The sequence below is a fragment of the Gobio gobio genome (genome assembly GCF_949357685.1).
Source record: "Gobio gobio genome assembly, chromosome: 3".
In the NCBI taxonomy this organism is placed as follows: domain Eukaryota; kingdom Metazoa; phylum Chordata; class Actinopteri; order Cypriniformes; family Gobionidae; genus Gobio; species Gobio gobio.
The window spans coordinates 15,761,997-15,781,158 of NC_137099.1; the positions used below are offsets into that span (position 1 = coordinate 15,761,997).

At 36.3% G+C, this 19,162-nt stretch overlaps 1 protein-coding gene across 3 annotated transcripts in view; it reads right to left on the bottom strand.

Annotated features, from left to right (window-relative positions):
• grk4 (G protein-coupled receptor kinase 4) overlaps window positions 1-19,162 on the bottom strand; it is a 60,330-nt gene that overhangs the window by 18,633 nt on the left and 22,535 nt on the right. For 2 of the 3 annotated variants that reach the window (XM_079812482.1, XM_079812481.1), the window contains exons 3-8: window positions 12,859-12,971; window positions 12,556-12,633; window positions 12,291-12,391; window positions 8,689-8,781; window positions 8,307-8,370; window positions 5,866-6,006 (exon numbers count right to left, since the gene is read on the bottom strand). In XM_079812482.1, the coding sequence (XP_079668608.1) occupies window positions 5,866-6,006; window positions 8,307-8,370; window positions 8,689-8,781; window positions 12,291-12,391; window positions 12,556-12,633; window positions 12,859-12,971 (590 nt within the window). The remainder of the gene's footprint in view (window positions 1-5,865; window positions 6,007-8,306; window positions 8,371-8,688; window positions 8,782-12,290; window positions 12,392-12,555; window positions 12,634-12,858; window positions 12,972-19,162) is intronic. The other variant, XM_079812483.1, reaches the window with a different exon arrangement.

Below are 19,162 nucleotides of genomic sequence, written 5' to 3' on the forward strand. Positions count from 1 at the left end.
ACCATTAAAGCATCTTGATTATTGTTATTGAGACATTTCAATGGTCAGAGAATCAAAGGAAAACTACATTTTTATATTTTCTGAAGAAAAAGAGATGTATGCCCATGCAAAGTTGCTATGCAGTTCCGAGGGTGTTTTGTGAAGTCACTAGGACATTAGTATGTGATTTTAATTCTATCTTAATATATATATATAAGAAGTCTTATGCTCACCAAGGCTGCATTTTTTTCAAAAACAGAACAGACAGTAAATATAGATACAGGAAAAACAGTAATATTGTGGTTTAATCAGCATATCCAGAGGAAACGCTGCCTGCATCGAGCTCGCAGCATCCTCAAGGACTCCTCTCACCCAGCCCACAGACTGTTTTCTCTTCTGCCCTCCGGCAGGCGTTTCAGGTGCCACCGGACCAGGACCAGCAGACTAAAGAACAGTTTTTCCCCCCAGAGCTGTCTCTTTACTGAACTCAAACCCCCGTTGATCCACTCCCCTCATATACTGCTAACTCTCCTACCTCACATCTGCCTTCACTTTGTTATTTGCACTACCGACTGTTTATTACAGTAACAACTGTTTACTTATGCATTTTGCACTACCATACCTTAACTGGATTATGCTCATTTGCACTGCCGACTGTTATTTACAGTACCTACTGTTTACATTTTGCACCGTACTTTTAACTGTAATATGCAACCACTTTCCACTGCACTTTTACACTTTTTTCAGATAGCTTCTGTCCATACTTTATTGCACTACCTTAATCCACTGCTATATTCCTCAACTTAGCCTAACATATCATTGTATACCTCTATCTGTAAAATTCTGTTTATAGTAATAGCCATCTGTATATTTATTCACTGTACATATTCACCTGTAAATTCAGTTCTGTTTATAGTAATAACCATCTCTCTATTTATACATATTTATATATATTCAGTACATATCCATGTCCTGCACTTATGCAACCGTTGTATATCCTGCACTTGCTGCTATTGCACTTCTGGTTAGACCTAAACTGCATTTCGTTGCCTTGTACTTGTACTTGTGTAATGACAATAAAGTTGAATCTAATCTAATATTAGAATGATTTCTGTGACACTGAAGGCTACTGAAAATTCAGCTTTGCATCACAGGAATAAATTACATTTGAAAATATATTAGAATAGAAAAGAGTTATTTTAAATTGTAATAATATTTCACAATATGACTGTTTTTACTGTATTTTAGAACAAATAAATGCAGCCTTGGTGAGACTTTTTTCAATTAAGAGACTTAATTATTCTAAAATTTTGAAAGGTTCTCAGTTTTATCATCTGCCAGGCGAAAAATGTCTGATTGCATAGAAAAGTGACCACACACCTCTATTCAACAAGCCATACAATTTGTGGTATCATTCATCTTCTACAGCACGGTACAGGACTAGTTTAATACGTAGGATTAGAGGTTTAAAAAAATCCAAGTTGCAGTAATAATGGTGACGTTTGACTATATCTATTGCAGTGTATTATCATTTTACACCAGCATGTCCTCTGTGATCTGTTGAGTGACGTGTGAGGATAACCACTGCAGAAGTAGAAAACCGCTGTGTTAAGGAGGGGTTCTCATCATTTAGCGGTTACACCCAAAATTGTGGGTGGTAAGGTTTCAGAAGTAGACAGCTGTGGGAACGGGCTGTGAAGTCAGACAAGAAGTTGATGTTACTGTGCAAACCTGCTGCTCAACGAGACCACGAGGACAATCAAAGGACCCTTTACATCATTACATGAACTATAACTCCAATGAGAGCCGATCTGAGTGGTTATAAACCACAAATGTAACGCAATCATTTATGATGTAAATATTGAAAGGAATAAATGACTCCTCAAATACTCCAATAATATAAAAAATACATCTCTTTGTCTATTATACTACCCTGTTTTACAGATGGTAATACCATAGGATCCGTTGTACCTTGGTATTACCAACTACTTTGGACTACCATGTAAATATTGTACCATGCAAACAGTATGATGATATATCAACACCATGACACCACCATAACTATATACATCAGGTACTTTTCACTTTTCGAGCCCTATATATATATATATATATATATATATATATATATATATATATATATATATATATATATATATATATATATATATATATATATAATATATATATATATATATAATATAATATATATATATATAATATAATATAATATATATATATATATATATATATATATATATATATAAAAATAGTGCTCGAAGTTTGAAAAGTCCCAGATACAGTTGGAAAGTACCACCATAACTGAACAATGGTACTGCCACACACACACACAGGGTACTTTTCACACTTTGAGCACTATATATAAATAGTGCTATATATTTATATATATATAAATAGTGCTCGAAGTGTGAAAAGTATCCGGAGCAGATGGAAAGTACCGGCAACATGTAAGAAGTGCCAGTGAGCAAGACAAAGTGAAGGGACGCTAAAGATTACATCCACACTACCATTCAAAGTTTAAAATCAGTAAAATTAATACTTTTATTTAGAAATAATGCATTCAATTGACCAAAGATCTTGACCAAAAATGTATGCACCTCCAATAAAAATAAATGTTGTGATGTTATTTCCATCAAGAGGTGCATCAGTTTTTGGTCCAGATCTTGTATTGACAATGCAAGAGTCCAGCACTCTGTAAAGTCTCCTCCAGCACATCCCAAAGACTTTCATTTAAGGTCTGGACTCAGAGGTGGCCAATTCATGCGTGAAAATGATTTTTCATGCTCCCTCCCAACCTTTCTTTCACAATTTGAGCCTGATGAATCTTGACATTGTCATCCTGAAATATGGCCATGATGTGTCTTCCTACATGGTTGTTTAAGAAATGCAAAGCTACACACTCCATCAAATAGTGTTAGAAGAACTGTAGCCAAACATATAATATGTTATAAACATAATAACCACTGCATTAATGATCAAGTCGTATAATAGAGTTTACTGCGGGGGTCTCAGTGATGATGAGCGGGGGGGGGTATAATGTATGGTTTTTTTGTGTTTTTCTTACTTTATGTACATTGTTTGGTCTTTGTTTGTGCGCATATTAAAACTCAATTCAACAAAATTGTCATAAAAAAAAAATTCAAAGTCATAATTGTTATAATATTATCAAATAAAAATATTGAGCGTTTTACTGTATTATTTTTGATAAAATATATAAAAAATCCAAATAATATGAACAATATATAAAGTAACTACATAAATGTTGATCTATATACATAAATAGATCAGTAATCGTACTGCTAAAAGTTTACAGATTAATAGCAGGATGATACAGTCAGAGAATAGAATATAAAGCTGTTTCCCATCACACACAGCTCATATTAGTCACGGCATTATGTCACTTTATACTGGTAGAGTTTACTTGTCGTCCCCAACTTTTAAACACGAGTCTGTTTATACATACTAAATGAACTCTGGGGCTGGAGAGAGAGAGAGAGAGAGAGAGAGAGAGAGAGAGAGAGAGAGAGAGAGAGAGAGAGAGAGTGAGTGTGTGTGTGTGTGTGGGTTTAGGGTTTAGGGTTTAGAGCACTTGACTCTGCTCTCTAAAGCTGCTGTTTGGTCAGCGTTGCTAGGCAACAGAGATGTTCTCATTTGTGAAGTAGTTCATGAGGAGCAATCGTTCCTGCCTGTAGCATGAATGCACACAAAAGACTCGCACACACGCATGCATACTCTTGCACACACATATACACACACACACCATCTTTCTATTAAATTTAGATGTACTTTACATACCTAAAAGATACTTGCACTAGTTGCAATGCTAAGCACAACTCTCCTGTATGTGTATGTGGCCGCGTGTGTCTGTGCGAGCTTGTGTGTTAGTGTGTGGGTGGGTGGACAGAGGCTCAGGTGCTCTACAGCTGTAGTGGAATGAATCAGAGGCCGACATTACACTGCAGGCACTGTGTGCTATGTCTTTACACATGTTCGGATGGCTGCTCTCTTTTCAATAGCGTTTTTGAGGTGCTAGAATGGTTCATTTTTGAGGTCCTAAAATGTTTACTGCATGACCAAATTCCAAAAGATAATGTAAAAAGGCTTCAAGTTATTTAAAGGAATAGTTCAGCTAAAAAGGAAAATGATTTACTCGCCCTCATATTATTCTAAACTCAAGTAATTTTCATCTGTGGAATACAAAAGAAGGATTTTTGCAGAATGTTATGGCCGCTTTCCAGTGAAAGAGAATGGAGACGGAAGGTATCAAGCTCCAATAAGGACCAAAAAAAGCATCATAAAAGTGGTCCATAAGTGGCATCAAACCTGGTGCAACATATTTGAATGTGCATGAAAACACATGTTGTATGGACCACTATTTTTAGTGCATTTTTAAATAATTTTAGAGCTTGACAATCAAGTAATTAAAAAAAAAAAAAAAAAATCAGCCAGATTATTCTGCCTAACATCTCCCTGTGTTTTCCATGGTAGTGTTGTTATTGTGAACTAAAACTAAAACCATTTAAAATTATTTTCAGTAATTGAAATAAAGCTGAAATAAAATATTGGCAACACATTAGTTTAGGGTCCAGTTCTCTCTATTAATTATTTTCTTATTAGCATGCATATTACTAGGATATTGGCTGTTTATTAGTACCTATAAAGCACATATTAATGCCATATTCTACATCCCTTAATCCTACCAAATACCTAAACTTAACAACTACCTTACTAACTATTAATAAGCAGTAATTAGGAGTTTATTGAGGCAAAAGTCATAGTTAATAGTGAGAATTAGACCCTAATCTAAAGTGTGACCAAAATAAAATATAAATATTGAAAAACATGCAAGCTGAAATAAGTTTGAGTATGAAAATAGTTAAAAATAAAACTGAAATAAAAATAAATTAAAGTTAAATAGAAATATATAAAAAACCTATTAAAAATGAGAGAAGTACATAACAAAAGGACAACAACTTAAACTAAAATGGAAACGGCATTAAACAGAAGTTGCGATAGTCTTTTCTTTCCCTATTGTGATGTATATTTGCGTGAAACAGCTACTTGAACAAGAAAAAAAAGTTTGTACTTTCTTCCTTTTTTACATTTTACTATTTTACTTTGAATCAAAAGTCATAATGTTAAGATCATCTTGGAGCGGACTGGTTTGGTTCAAAGTTTTATTTAAGACATTTTTACTGGAGAAATTGAATGTGAAAATACTTGAAAAAGTCGGTGGGCAATGTTGCAATCTATTGAATGGGTATCATATGGGTATTGAATCGTACAGTAGAATGGGTTACACAAATGAAGCTTAAACATTCTGTAAAAGTGGTACTATTGAAAATAATAATAAGAATAAATAAATGACGGAAACATATCAGCATATAAGGAAAATGCTTCCAAAGTGTGTTGTGACTATGTCAAGGTTGTTATAGAAATGCTTGGTGAGATATGCTTAGTTTGAATCTCTGTTTACCATGAAAATAGCTTAAATTCTTCTTTTTACACAGCAAATATTAAAAGAATTTTTATGGCTGATATTTGGGACCACAGCCAAATAGCTGTCATTAACCATCTCTCTGTGATTTAGCTAGTCAGGAGGTGCATGATTCAATTCATAGCAATTGGATGTGAACTACTATTCTGGACAAGATTTAGCTCAACTACCCATGGTAAATGCAAATGAAGTTAAGATTTGTCATTAAGCTGGAAAATATAGCAGATTTTCCCTTAAACTCTGTTGAGAAGCTCACGGAAACTGAATCACAGAGAGAGTGAAACAATACAGACAAGACCAGCATGCAACTGAGACGTCAGGTTAAGATAAAAGTAAAAAATGAGGAATAAAAAGAAAGTAGTACTTACTACAAAACTACTGTTAACTTTTTCTAAAATGCGTTTTTCATTTAATGCCATTGCTTCACCTTTTCTTTTCTTCACCCGTTTCTTCTCCAGCTTTTTACAGGCGTACATCTTACCAGTGGCACGAACCTGGCAGGCACAAACCTGGTTGAAAAGACGAAGAGAGTGAATATTATTTTTAATAACTTTTGCTGTTGACTTCAAGCACACATTATTATTATTATTATTACCAGGGCTCGACAAAAAGGACTGGGGCCTGGGGCCTGGGGCCAGCGTGAACGACGTTCAGGACAGCTGATGGACACGTCACTTTCCCGATCAGGCCGGGGCTACATTGTCACGAAAGTTTATCATTTACACGTGTTTTTAAGCCTTGCCAATAGAAATATTCAAGCGAAAGACGCGAAAGAGAACTCAATTTGGTACTCGCATGCTGGGTGTGCACTTTGGATGTGTGTGCACACAGAAAGCCGCATCAGACGTCGTGCCAACACTGAATTGAGTTCTCTTTCTCATCTTCTTGTGCTTGAACGGACAAATTAACACAAAATTATGTCAAAATGCCTATCTTGGCAGATATCCTCGTAAATACTGTATGTCTTAAGTGAACGTAAACAGTTGAGAAATAAAACGCATGTGTAACACTATATTGGATCCGGGCATTAGGTTTTAAAGTGACAGCAGCTTAATATTGCTTCTGGTGTCTGTGTTTTTAATATTAATCAAACAACAAAAGACAATGAAAAAAAGGGGAAAAAATCCCTCACTGCTCAACACTGCCTCAACTTTAATGAGGTTTAATCTATATTTAATTAAGACTATGCTACGTTTTACTTTTTTAAAATTACTTTTTGGATGACATTTGATTACTTTATTCAATTTCTGTACCTAAAAACTACTGTTAGACCTTAAAAAAAAAACTAAACCTGAACCTGTATTTAATTTGTATGTTTGTATTGTATTGCTCATAATTTGATTATATGTTCTTATTTTATTACTGAATGTTTACTTGCCTTTAATACATTTAATATTTGAAATTTACATCAGTTAGTAGTTTTAGCTGTGGTATTAAAATTGGAATCTAGAATTGTGACATTTTACTGAAATCTGAAATATGGTGTCATAACCTTACTTACAGGTTGCATGGGTCAAATGCAACGAAAACTATAACCATTTTAATTTATTTATTACTTTTTTGTTTTGGGGCCAGTGAAAATATTGGTTGGGCAATTAAAAATTTCAACCACTGGCCAGTAGGAAAAATCCGTAGTGTTGAGCCCTGTCCACAATATTTCTCTAAAGTACTATTCATTTCTACATGTTTAAAGGAACACTCCACTTTTTTTGAAAATAGGCTCATTTTACAAGTCCCCTAGAGTTAAATAGTTGAGTTTTACCGTTTTTGAATCCATTCAGCCAATCTTTGTATCTGGCGGTAGCACTTTTAGCATAGCTTAGCATACATCATTGATTCTGATCAGTCCATTAGCATCTCATTCAAAAAATGACCAAAGACACTTTCAATATTTTTCCTATTTAAAATTTGACTCTTCTACAGTTACATCGTGTGCTAAGACCAACTGAAAATTAAAAGTTGCGATTTTCTACACCTATATGGCTAGGAACTACTTTCTCATTCCTGCATAATAGTCGCGGATCTTCGCGGCCGTACCATGGCTGCAGCAGCACAATGATATTACAGCGCCTGAAAGTAGTCCCCAGCTAGGTAACTTTCAATGTGACCGGCACTAAGTTTGTGTAATTGCAGAGAAAGTTTCAGGCTTGCAGCCGACAAATTGTGTTGTGGATATAGCTGTGTGATTAGCCATGGTTCTGTGTGTTGTAAAGGGCTGTTATAGTAAGTCGAAGATGTATACTATCACCATGTTTCACAGAATACCAACGAATCATTGCGCCGCTGCAGCCATGGTACGGCCGCGAAGATCCGCGACTATTACGCAGGAATGAGAAAGTAGTTCCTAGCCATATAGGTGTAGAAAATCGCAACTTTTCATTTTCAGTCTTAGCACACGATGTAACTGTAGAAGAGTCAAGTTTTAAATAGGAAAAATATTGAAAGTGTCTTTGGTCATTTTTTTAATGAGATGCTAATTGACTGTTTAGAATCAATGATGTATGCTAAGCTATGCCAAAAGTGCTACCGCCAGATACAAAGATCGGCTGAATGGATTCAAAAACGGTAAAACTCAACTATTTAACTCTAGGGGACTTGTAAAATGATCCCATTTTCAAAAAAAGTGTGTTCCTTTAACAATTTTTGAATTAGCGAAAAATATTTTTTAAACTGTAACAGGAAAAATGTATTGATTATCAATCAAGTCCTAAAAAGTACACATATTTTAAGATGATTTTAAAATACATAACATGTTTTTTATATTATAATATAAATACTGATCTGACAGTGACTGAATAAAATTACTCACCTCACCAAATCCGCCCTTGCCCAATACCCTGTAGTGTCTAAATGTGTTTTTGGTTACTGGTTGCCTGAAAATGAAATCCAGATCAAGTCAATTTACTGCACAAAACTAAACAATTTGTTATTTATAACGATGCAACATAAGCACATTTCTTCAACTATGGGCATCCCAACTAAGGATGATTTTTATTAAAACTGATTTTTTTTTTTTGTATGAAGATCCAAGTTAAAACTTGAAAACGTGTAGATTTTACTGTTATAGATATCCATAAAAAACGAATGAATGATTTCAAATGGTCTTTTGTTAGAGCAAGATTATTTAGTTGTGTGAGAGTTAATTATTAGACCTGACTGGGCAATCACAAAGGTGAGAAGATGTTACTCACCTCTCCAACCACTTCCATTGAAGAAAACGGGAAAAATACATTGTCTCCTGATATGCTGAGAATGGACCTCCGCTTAAATATTCACGAACTATCCTAAAAAAAAAAAGAGAGAGAAGGAATGTTTGAGAAAATGTAGACAAGTAAAAATGATTATACAGTATCTACCCTCTGTAACAATCACTGTACCATAGTACTGCCATAGGGGTGTTGCTATAAGCTATTCATTATTACAAGTAGTTAAATCACAGTAAAGCTACTCAAATAAATAAATAACTCAACTGAAATCAGTAATAAATTAAATATAAATTTTGCGGGGAAAAAATGCAATTTCATGCAAGAACCTCTAGAACCCCTGAAACAGTCCAATCAAAGCAACTTGGTCCTGAGAGGCCATGTTTTGAAAACTGTGGTACTTTACAATACTTTACACTTTACAATAAGGTTCCATTTGTTAACATTAGTTAATTACATTAGTTAACATGACCTAACACTTAAAACAAAATATATATGCATATTAAATATATATATTGTTATTCTTAGTTCATGTTTCATGTAAAATCAAAAGTTGTATCTGTGAATATTATTAAATGGACCGGAGCTAACATGAACCTACAATGAACATTTGTATTTTTATTAATGAACGTCAGCAAAAATGAACAAATACTTTAACAAATGTATTTTCTCATTGTTAGTTAATGCATTAAGTGATGTTAACTAATGGAGATGAGCCGGATATTTCTCATGCATCTCGTGCCATCTTACCCTCTAATGTAACACACACGCCATCACACTTAAATACATGAACACACACTTTAACAAACTCTGTGCCCATAGAGATTTAACAGGAAGGGTTAACGTACTCCACCTCACCCCCTCTCAAACAGAAAGGAAGCTTAAACTAAACAGAACTAAAAGACCGACTGAGGCAAAACACAAACACACAAAACTCTGTTTAGATTTAAAGTCACGTGTTTACGTTACTCAGACAAACAGCGCGGCTACAGTGACCGGTTCATTCTAGAACCGTAGGTCTTCACACTAATACCAGTAAAAACCACAAACGTACATCCACAATCAAAAGTGAGGTGGATAAACTACTGATTCCACTTCAGTCTTGACATAAACAAAATAACTAGCATGTGTTAACACATGCACCAGCCTACTGCATAAACTTAAAGGAATAATCCAACCAAAAATTATCCGGCATTAATTGCTTAGCCTCAAGACATTCTTTCCTCCGTAAAATACAAAAGGTGTTTTTTAAGAATAATTTGGACACTCTATTGAATATATAATTTAAGTGAATGTGGACGGGAGCTTCAGTGCTCCAATTTGGCAATAAAATTAAACCATGAAAGCGCCATTGTGTGCAGTAACTTCTGAAGTCAGAAAAGCTTTGTGTGACAAAACAGACCAAGCTGTAATTAAGTAACAGGTTTTTAAGATCATGAGCAGAATAAAGTCAAAGCATGTCTTAACTTTTGATCAGTAGAGTGAACAGTGCAGTAGGTAGTATACTAGTAATCCATTCCAGGGCTCGACATTAAGCCTGTTAACGTGCTTGTCCTTCAGACAGGTAAATCATCTGTCTGAGTAAAAAATTTGCTTGTTCGGAAATTTTTGTTTTAATACTTTTTTGTGTGTGTGTGTGTGTGTGTGTGTGTGTAATTTATTCTGAAGCAATATTCTCACCAGTGTTCAATCAGCTTTGACATATTTTAAATCTGCATTTTTGTGATATATTTTACCTTTCATAAAGGGCATTTTCCCCATGATCTTATTAAATATAGGCTATGCTTCAGCTTTAATTGTATATTATTGAATTTGATCAATAAATTAAACTAGATTAAGACACTATAGGGCTGTTTCCAATCAAATTAAATAAATTATTAATGTATTAAAAAAAAAAATTACAAATGTATTAAATAATGTTATTAGATTGTTGTAAATATTTTTGGAATATACAAATAAGAAATGTTGGAAAAAATGTTTAAACATGAAACTAAACTGCCAGTAGGTGACGGCAAGTGACCGTCTTAATGAGTGAGTCATTTAGTCGATTCGTTCAAACGGCGGATTCATTCAAGAATTAGGCGGAATCTTTGATTCAACCGATTCGTTCAAAACGCTGAATCATTCAGTAACACACTGTTGCTGTGAGATGCGTTATGGTTCTGCTGTGATCTTTGTTTGGAACTATTTTCGCTGCTGAGATAGAACAAAAACACTCAATATTGCATCTAAAATGTAAGTGACTTGATGTTAATTGTTTATGGAACTGGCATTTTCAATCGTGGTGGTATTCAGGGAAACAGCACTCTTGCTCGTGTGGTGTTGCTTAAAGGGTTAGTTCACCCAAAAATGAAAATTCTGTCATTAATTACTTACCCTCATGTCGTTCGACACCCGTCAGACCTCCGTTCATCTTCGGAACAGAAATTAAGATATTTTAGTTGAAATCTGATGCCTCTGAAAGGCCTCCATTGACACAATGGCACGGTTCACTCTCAAGACCCTTAAAAGGTTCTAAAGACGTCGTTACAAAGTCCATCTCACTACAGTGGTTCTAAAATAACTTTATGAATCGGCGACAATAGTTTTTGTGCGCAAAAAACCCTAAATAACGACTTACATAGTGATGACGATTTCAAAACAAAGCATCATGAAGCTTCGAAGCGTTATGAATCACTGAGTCGATTCAGCGGTTTGAATCGCCAAATTTCAGCAGTTTGGCGGTTTGACACGCGATCCGAATCATCATTCGGCTCAGTGATTCATAACGCTTCGAAGCTTCATGATGCTTTGTTTTGAAATCGTCATCACTATGTAAGTCGTTATTTAGGGTTTTTTTGCGCACAAAAACTATTGTCGCCGATTCATAAAGTTATTTTAGAACCACTGTAGTGAGATGGACTTTGTAACGACGTCTTTAGTACCTTTTAAGGGTCTTGAGAGTGCACAGTGCCATTGAGCCAATGGAGGCCTTTCAGAGCCATCAGATTTCAACTAAAATATCTTCATTTCTGTTCCGAAGATGAACGGAGGTCTGACGGGTGTCGAACGACATGAGGGTAAGTAATTAATGACAGAATTTTCTTTTTTGGGTGAACTAACCCTTTAACTGTATCATATGTTATAAATATAAAAACTCCACATTTTGACCACAGTATATTGACTGAGTTTCTCTGTTTGAGCGGCGCTGATTTGTTTTGACTTCTCCTCATTCAAATGACTCATTTTTAGAAACTCTTTATGATTTATGGAGAATATAAAAAAGAAGTGTTTGGATTTGTACCATTATAGAGTTGTTTAAAGTGAATTGTGCATAATAGGTCCCTTTTAAAATAGAAAACATTTTAAATAATGTAATATTTCATAATATTACTGTTTTTACTGAGTTTTGATCAAATAAATGCAGCCTTGATGAGCATAAGAGACTTAAAAAGATAAAAAAAATCTTACCACACTTTTGAATAGTAGTGTATTATTGAATCAAATTTGAGAAAATGTCTTGTTTTCACTTCATAGTTGTTGTATCTGTGTTCTACAATACATGACTACCAAATTAACTTCTTTGACTTACTTTATAACTTTGTTATTACCTGGTACACTCCTGGAACAACTCTTTACATGGAGTCTGTTCCAGTTTCTGCCTGCATTCCCCAACCACATCCTGAGCGATCTCTGGTAGATGAGCTGCCGACTACATGAGGAAGACAGAATGAAAAAGAGGGAGAGTAAACAGGAAGAGGGGTTGATGGTGTCATTAAAAAATAGAGAAGTTTAAAGTTCAATAAGTAATTCAGCAATTCTTTCAATGAACCAGTTTTACAGGAGTGTGAGAAACATGTGCGTGTGATTATTTACCCCATTATTAAAATATGTGTCTAAAATATTTAAACCGGCGTCTCTCCTCTTCTCATCCGCAGCCAACTGATACATTGCCTAAACAAACACACACACAAATAATGCTAAAATGAATTTGCCTAAAACTACATATGACAGTCAGTAAGGATGCACAAAATATGTGGTCCATTAAAGAGAAGATAAAAGAATAATTCCATATTTGACAGAGACAGGTTGTATTTGTATGTCAAAGGCAGTCAAAAATAGAGAGGTTAAAGAGAGTTGTAAAGTGAGTATGTGTATGTTTGTGCAGAGATTTCATACCACAGAATCCTGGAACTCTATGCACCGCCGTAATTTAGGCTGAGTGTCACAGAACTGCCGAAACAACTGACGACCGATTGGTTGCTTCTCAACAAGGCTAGTGTAATCCCTATCTGAAAGCAAGAAACAAGCAGAGAGACAGAGAAAGACGGTTAAACCTATTATCGTCACATGATTTTCCTCATCTATAATCTTTAAAGTCAGCATGAAATGGAAGTTGCGCTAGTTTTTTCTTCCTTATCGTTAAGTACATCTGAGTGAAACTCTTCTTGAACAAGAAAAAAATGTAGGACGGGACTTGATTTTGTCCATCAGGACAACCTCACGCCGGTAAACGACATCAGAGAAGAGCAGAGATATCGCAATTCTCTGATTGGTGGAGATGTTTATGCAGAATCATGGGTAATGTAGTTTTTCACCAGGAAGACCACTGTTAAACATGATTATTTAAAAAATAACTTTAAATTAAAGCTGGCAGATGAACATAAGCATATACCATTGATCAAAAATCTCAGAGCTCAGCTCACAGTAGGTCTGTCTTTAACGGTTGATAAATTATTATTAAACATCAATTCCCCTATGATGAAAATGAATCAGATTTTTACTTATGAAACCTGAATGTTGCACTCTATTTAACAGATTGTGTGAATATTATGGCATTGTTTTATTTTAAAGGGGATACCATTATTGTCACAGCTGATTGCAGCAAAGGAGAGTTGAGTCAGGATCTAAGTGCAGCAGTGACTTTTATTAATAAAAAATAAATAAAAAACAACAAACACACGGGAGCAGAAGAGAACACAGGAGAATAGCCATTTAACTTAACACTGACAAAAACTGAGGGCTATAAACACACAGTAACTGAAGAGCTAAACAAGGGGCAGGTGTGAAAAAAACGAAAGTCAACATTTTAGAAACCAAGGAACCAAAAAGACTTCACTGACTCAGTGATATATTTACATCTCATGTGACATTTACACTATTCCCCATTAAGTGCCTCCTGGCACCTTAAATAAAAACTACACTAAAGTGGAGGGGAGGCCAAAGCACAGGGGGGTGAAAGGAGGGCTGCAACAAAAACATAGGTCCATGAGGGAAGTAGATGGAGATAGAGTCCATGGGGAAGTAAAGGGAGGAAAAGCCAATGGGGGAGTGGGCACAGGAAGAAACCACAGGGGAGTCAGCGGCAGACGAGAGCCCAGAGCAGGTGGAGACCCAGGCGAAGCCCGACACCGGAGGACCAGGAGGCCAAGGTAGAGCCGCAGTGATGAGTGGCCGAAGTGGAGCCAGGGTGCTGGAGGACTGAGGTGGAGCTGGTGTGAGTGAGGACTGAGGAGTCGGAGGGAATGAGGAGGCTGACAGAGCTGAAGGGGTAGATGAGGCCTGGGAGTCCGTGGCAGAGGCAAAGCAACAACTGATCAATGCAGAGCCAGAAGGACGATGATCTCAGGTGAAGCTGAGGAAGCGAAGAGTCAAGGTCAACGGGCTGAGGTGGAGTAATTAGAGGGCCAAGGCAGAGCCAGGGGATCCACACACCAAGGCGAAACTGCAACTGGGAAGTGCAAGGTGGATCAAAGCAACTGGGCGTAGCCACTGAGGGAGAGCTGAAGGGCTGAAGGGATCCGCAATGAAAAAGCACCCAGTCCACACACTCCTTAAAGTCCCTGTAAAGTCAAAACTAAACATGTGTTCTGAGTTCCTCACACCACAGATAAATGTGTTATTAACCACCCAGCCAAATTTGAATCATAAAAAAATCCGGGAAGTACATAAAATAGCTTATCAAAAACCTGAAAAAATGAGCAGCATTCTCTGCTCTCAAACGCTGGGGGTGTGTCCGCTGTCGGCGCCGAAACCACGCCCACTCGCGGGAAAGCGGCAGTAGCACACAAGACAACACTCACTGATCACGAGCGTCTATGATCACGACGCACCAGATGTCGGCGGGACGGGAGGATGAAGGCCTGGGCGGGGGATAGTCGGTTCTGCAGCGGATTATCAGTGAATCCCAGTTGTCTCCGGTGAAAGTTTGTAAAACGATCCGGTGTAAAGTCACTGCAGAGGTAGGTGTCGGTGATGATCCTCAGCTCTCCATCAAGGTTGCTGTTCACAAAATTAATCCACCTCTTCATCGTTTTTGTTTTGTAAGCGGTTATGTAAGTAGTTGACTATAGTAACTAACAGTACTAACAGTAACTAGCGATCGAACTGATGCGAATGTGCTCTAGTTATGATCGTGTTAGGGGAGGAGCCAGGCTCGGTGGCTCCAGTGCGTCATCGAGCCACCGTTTTAGCCCCGCCCAGAAAATCCTGAACACAGCAACGGTGAAAAACTGTTTAACGGTCTAACTTCTGAATTCAGAACTTCATAGTTCACAGTCTTTGTAATGTGTTTCAGCAATACATTTCTAACATTTATGTGTTTAGAAACAAATCTCAGAATTGCCTTTACAGGGACTTTAAGCATCACTCGATGACCATTTCCGGACAGGCGTGAATTGGACTGATCATTAAGCCCTGCCCAGGAAAAATGCACATAGGCTGTCTTCATCGTAGTGCACAAGATGAGCCAAAACTAAACAATTCTGAGTTTGGTCCTCGAGGGAGCGATCCCCCTGAGAGATTTTGCAAGTCCGTTCTTCTATCACAGTTGGTTGCAGCAAAGGAGAGTTTAGTCAGGATCTAAGAGCAACAGTGACGTTTATAAATAATCCACTGTAAACTTTGTTACATACGGAAAAACATACAAAGAGCAGCAGGTTTCGTTTATGCTCTGATAGCCACAAGACCATGGCAAACGCTGTGAGTGTGTGTTAGAAATCAGAAAAGGTGAGAGAACATCATGCTTTGTACGTTTTTTATCTTCAAACCAAACTTAAGTCTTCAGCCCACAAAGTTTAACCCTCTGGAGTCTGAGCTCTTTTTGGGCCCTTTAGAAGTTTTGACATGCACTGACATTTGTGTTTTTTTCAGTTGCTTATAAACACATTAATGGCAAAAGTGTAATTACACTGTATTCAGCACAAACTGGGCTACCAGAATATGTGAGCAACATGTATTTACATGCTTGTATTTTTGAGAGAAAAATGTTTATGCACGGATTTTGAAAAAACAAAAAAATTTGTTTTAAAATTAAGGCCTCAAAACACACAATAGATATCTGTTCCCAAGACTTTTGACTCCTGTGTGTATTTGTATAGAGTTTTTTCTTCAAACTGATGTGAGAATCATTGAGCCTACTCATTCACATAAAACAATACACTGATTTAAAATTTGTAAGACAGTTTCTCTTCACAAAGCCAATATGCGAGGAGGCGTGATATCTAATGAATAATGATGAGATAGCACCTGAGATAACAAAGGACTCGCATTAATGAGCTGCATAATGAATGAGCTTCATGTAGGCCTATGTGACAGAGAGCAACAGAGCAAAGGAAATATATATTTTTTGTAGTTTATTTTATTTGGAATGTAATCAACAAAGGCCTATTATATTTTAAATGATCAGAAGATTTGACTACACTGCAAAAAATGCTCTTCTTATTTGGTATTTTTTCTTTTTTCAAGTCCAAATATTTAAAAATCTTAGATCAAGATTAATTTACTAGATAAGTACAAATTTCTGGGGGATTTTTTTTTTTAAAAGCTACCCATCTGGCTAGCGCCACATTTGGTCAGGCGGAGAATAGGCAGTCTTTTGTGGTTATTCGAACACATTCAACTACAAAAGCAATCTGGTCGATTGCATTTTCGGCTAACTCTGGAAGTGGTTGAAAGGGAACACCTGTATTTAGTAGGGGGGTGTATGAAAATATCAATACAATGAATATTGTGAATTTGTGATATTATGTTTGACGATACTGTATCGATTCTCAAAAACACAGGATCAATATTTATTTATTTATTAATTTGTTTCCAAGATTCATGTCTGTGACTTTGTGTTCAGTTTAAACCTGACTGCTAGATGGCAACGATATCTCAGAACATAAACTGTGACGCGGAGAAGCGCAAGGGTTCACCGTTAGCGTTAGCATTAGCAAATCCAGCTCACAAGATGAATTATACCAGGTCACGTCGAGCTGTACAGAGCTCAAGTTTGGACACATTTTGGCTTCCACTATAAAGAAACTACTAAGAAGATCGATAAGAGTCGATTGCAAAATAAGCCATGCTAAAATCCAATACTCAAGAAAACTGAGAGCTTACATCATGACTCCATCCGCGCTGCCGAGAGTGGCGTTTTGATAGAATATACAAATATGTCCTGCACACTTTGCTCTCAATAACAAAATAAGCACACAACAGAAATGACAGCAGTGAGAAAACAAAGCGTCTGATCATAGTGATGTGGATTTGTTTACCCGCTCTGCAATACAAGCGCTCTGGTTTATTTATATAGCACTTTATACAATAGACACAGATGTTTTAAAGCAAGAAGCTTAAGTTTACAGTATTAAATATATATTAAAAAAAACAACCTCACGCAGTCATGAAGTGGGCTATGCATTTTCTGTAGTTAAATACTTTAAAAAATAAAAACTGCTATATATATTCTAAGTTTTTATGCATACGGTGGTGTGTTCTTTATGACAGTTTTTCTAAAATTAGATCCTCTTCCTAAAACACAAGGAATATTGTAAAATATCGTCTTTCGTAGAGTATCGCAATTATCGTATTGTAACCCCTGTATCGTGATTCTTCGCGATACGCAGCCCTAGTATTTGCCCTAGCGGTATACACTTGTGATCGGATCGACCAAAACGCACCTTAATAGCAGGTGTAAACAGGGCCACAGACTCAGTAAAGGGAGAAAACAGAAACCTCATGTGACATTTATCTACTTGAAATTAGATACCTTTAATACTATGTTAATTTTATGTTAGATCATTTCTCAACATATCTAATAGGTCTCAGATAAAACATGAAATGTGTGCCTCTTATTAAAGGGTTAGTTCACCCAAAAATGAAAGTTCTGTCATTAATTACTTACCCTCATGTCGTTCGACACCCGTAAGACCTCTTCATATATATGTATAGTGTTATGAATCAGCGAGTCGAATCAGCAGTTTGAATCGCCAAATTTCAGCAGTTTGGCGGTTTGACACGCGATCCGAATCATGATTCATAACGCTTCGAAGCTTCATGATGCCTTGTTTTGAAATCGTCATCACTATGTAAGTCGTTATTCAGGGTTTTTTTGCGCACAAAAACTATTCTCGCCGATTCATAAAGTTATTTTAGAACCACTGTAGTGAGATGGACTTTGTAACGACGTCTTTAGAACCTTTTAAGGGTCTTGAGAGTGTAAAGTGCCATTGTGCCAATGGAGGCCTTTCAGAGCCATCAGATTTCAACTAAAATATCTTCATTTCTGTTCCGAAGATTAACGGAGGTCTTACGGGTGTCGAACGACATGAGGGTAAGTAATTAATGACAGAATTTTCATTTTTGGGTGAACTAACCCTTTAAGAAATAAAGTCACCACACACAAAACTGTACCGCATTCGTGGAATGTGCCAGAGAGGGTGGAAAATCATGAAAAAACATTAAAAAAAAATTTGTAGACCTTAGGGAAAAAATAAAATGTTTTAAATGCTTGATATGACCCCTTAAATTAAATATTTCCTCTATATACACATAAAAAGTGCATAACTCAGCATACAGCCACAACACTAAATCACAGTGATGCTGAACAGAGAGCTCAAGCTGAACCCTTGTGCTGCAGGACTCTCTGGAACGTTATGGGACTGGTGCATTCTGGGCCAAGAGGAAACAGCCGGGACTTCCTCAGTGAGCCAAGGTCTACAGCTGTCTGACGCAAACACACACACACACACACACCTGCCCAGTTCGCGCACACCAGCATAAATTTTTAACTGACAGAAACATTCTAAACCATGTAAACCTTTTAATGAGGAATACACTAGTAAGTATGCTTTGTTTAGTGAACCACAAAATAAACCAATCCTTTTAAGGAACCAAATATTTTAATATGTACTACTTTTAAGGTGCACTAGCTGCAACAAGTAAAAAAAGCTTTTTGTGAATGAGTTACTTATGGATGACAAATACGACACAATGTCATTTGCAACAAATTATTTAACTTAATTAATATAATGGAATTAATTAATTGATTGAATATGAATCAGATTCAGAAATCAGAAATCAGAAATATATATATATATATTAGAACTCAAGTTCCTCAAGTTGATGTAGGTAAATCTAAAATAAAAAATGCTTTTAGGTCACCCATATGTGCTATTTGCAATGTTAATAAACGCTTCTATGTGTCAGCCAGAATGCT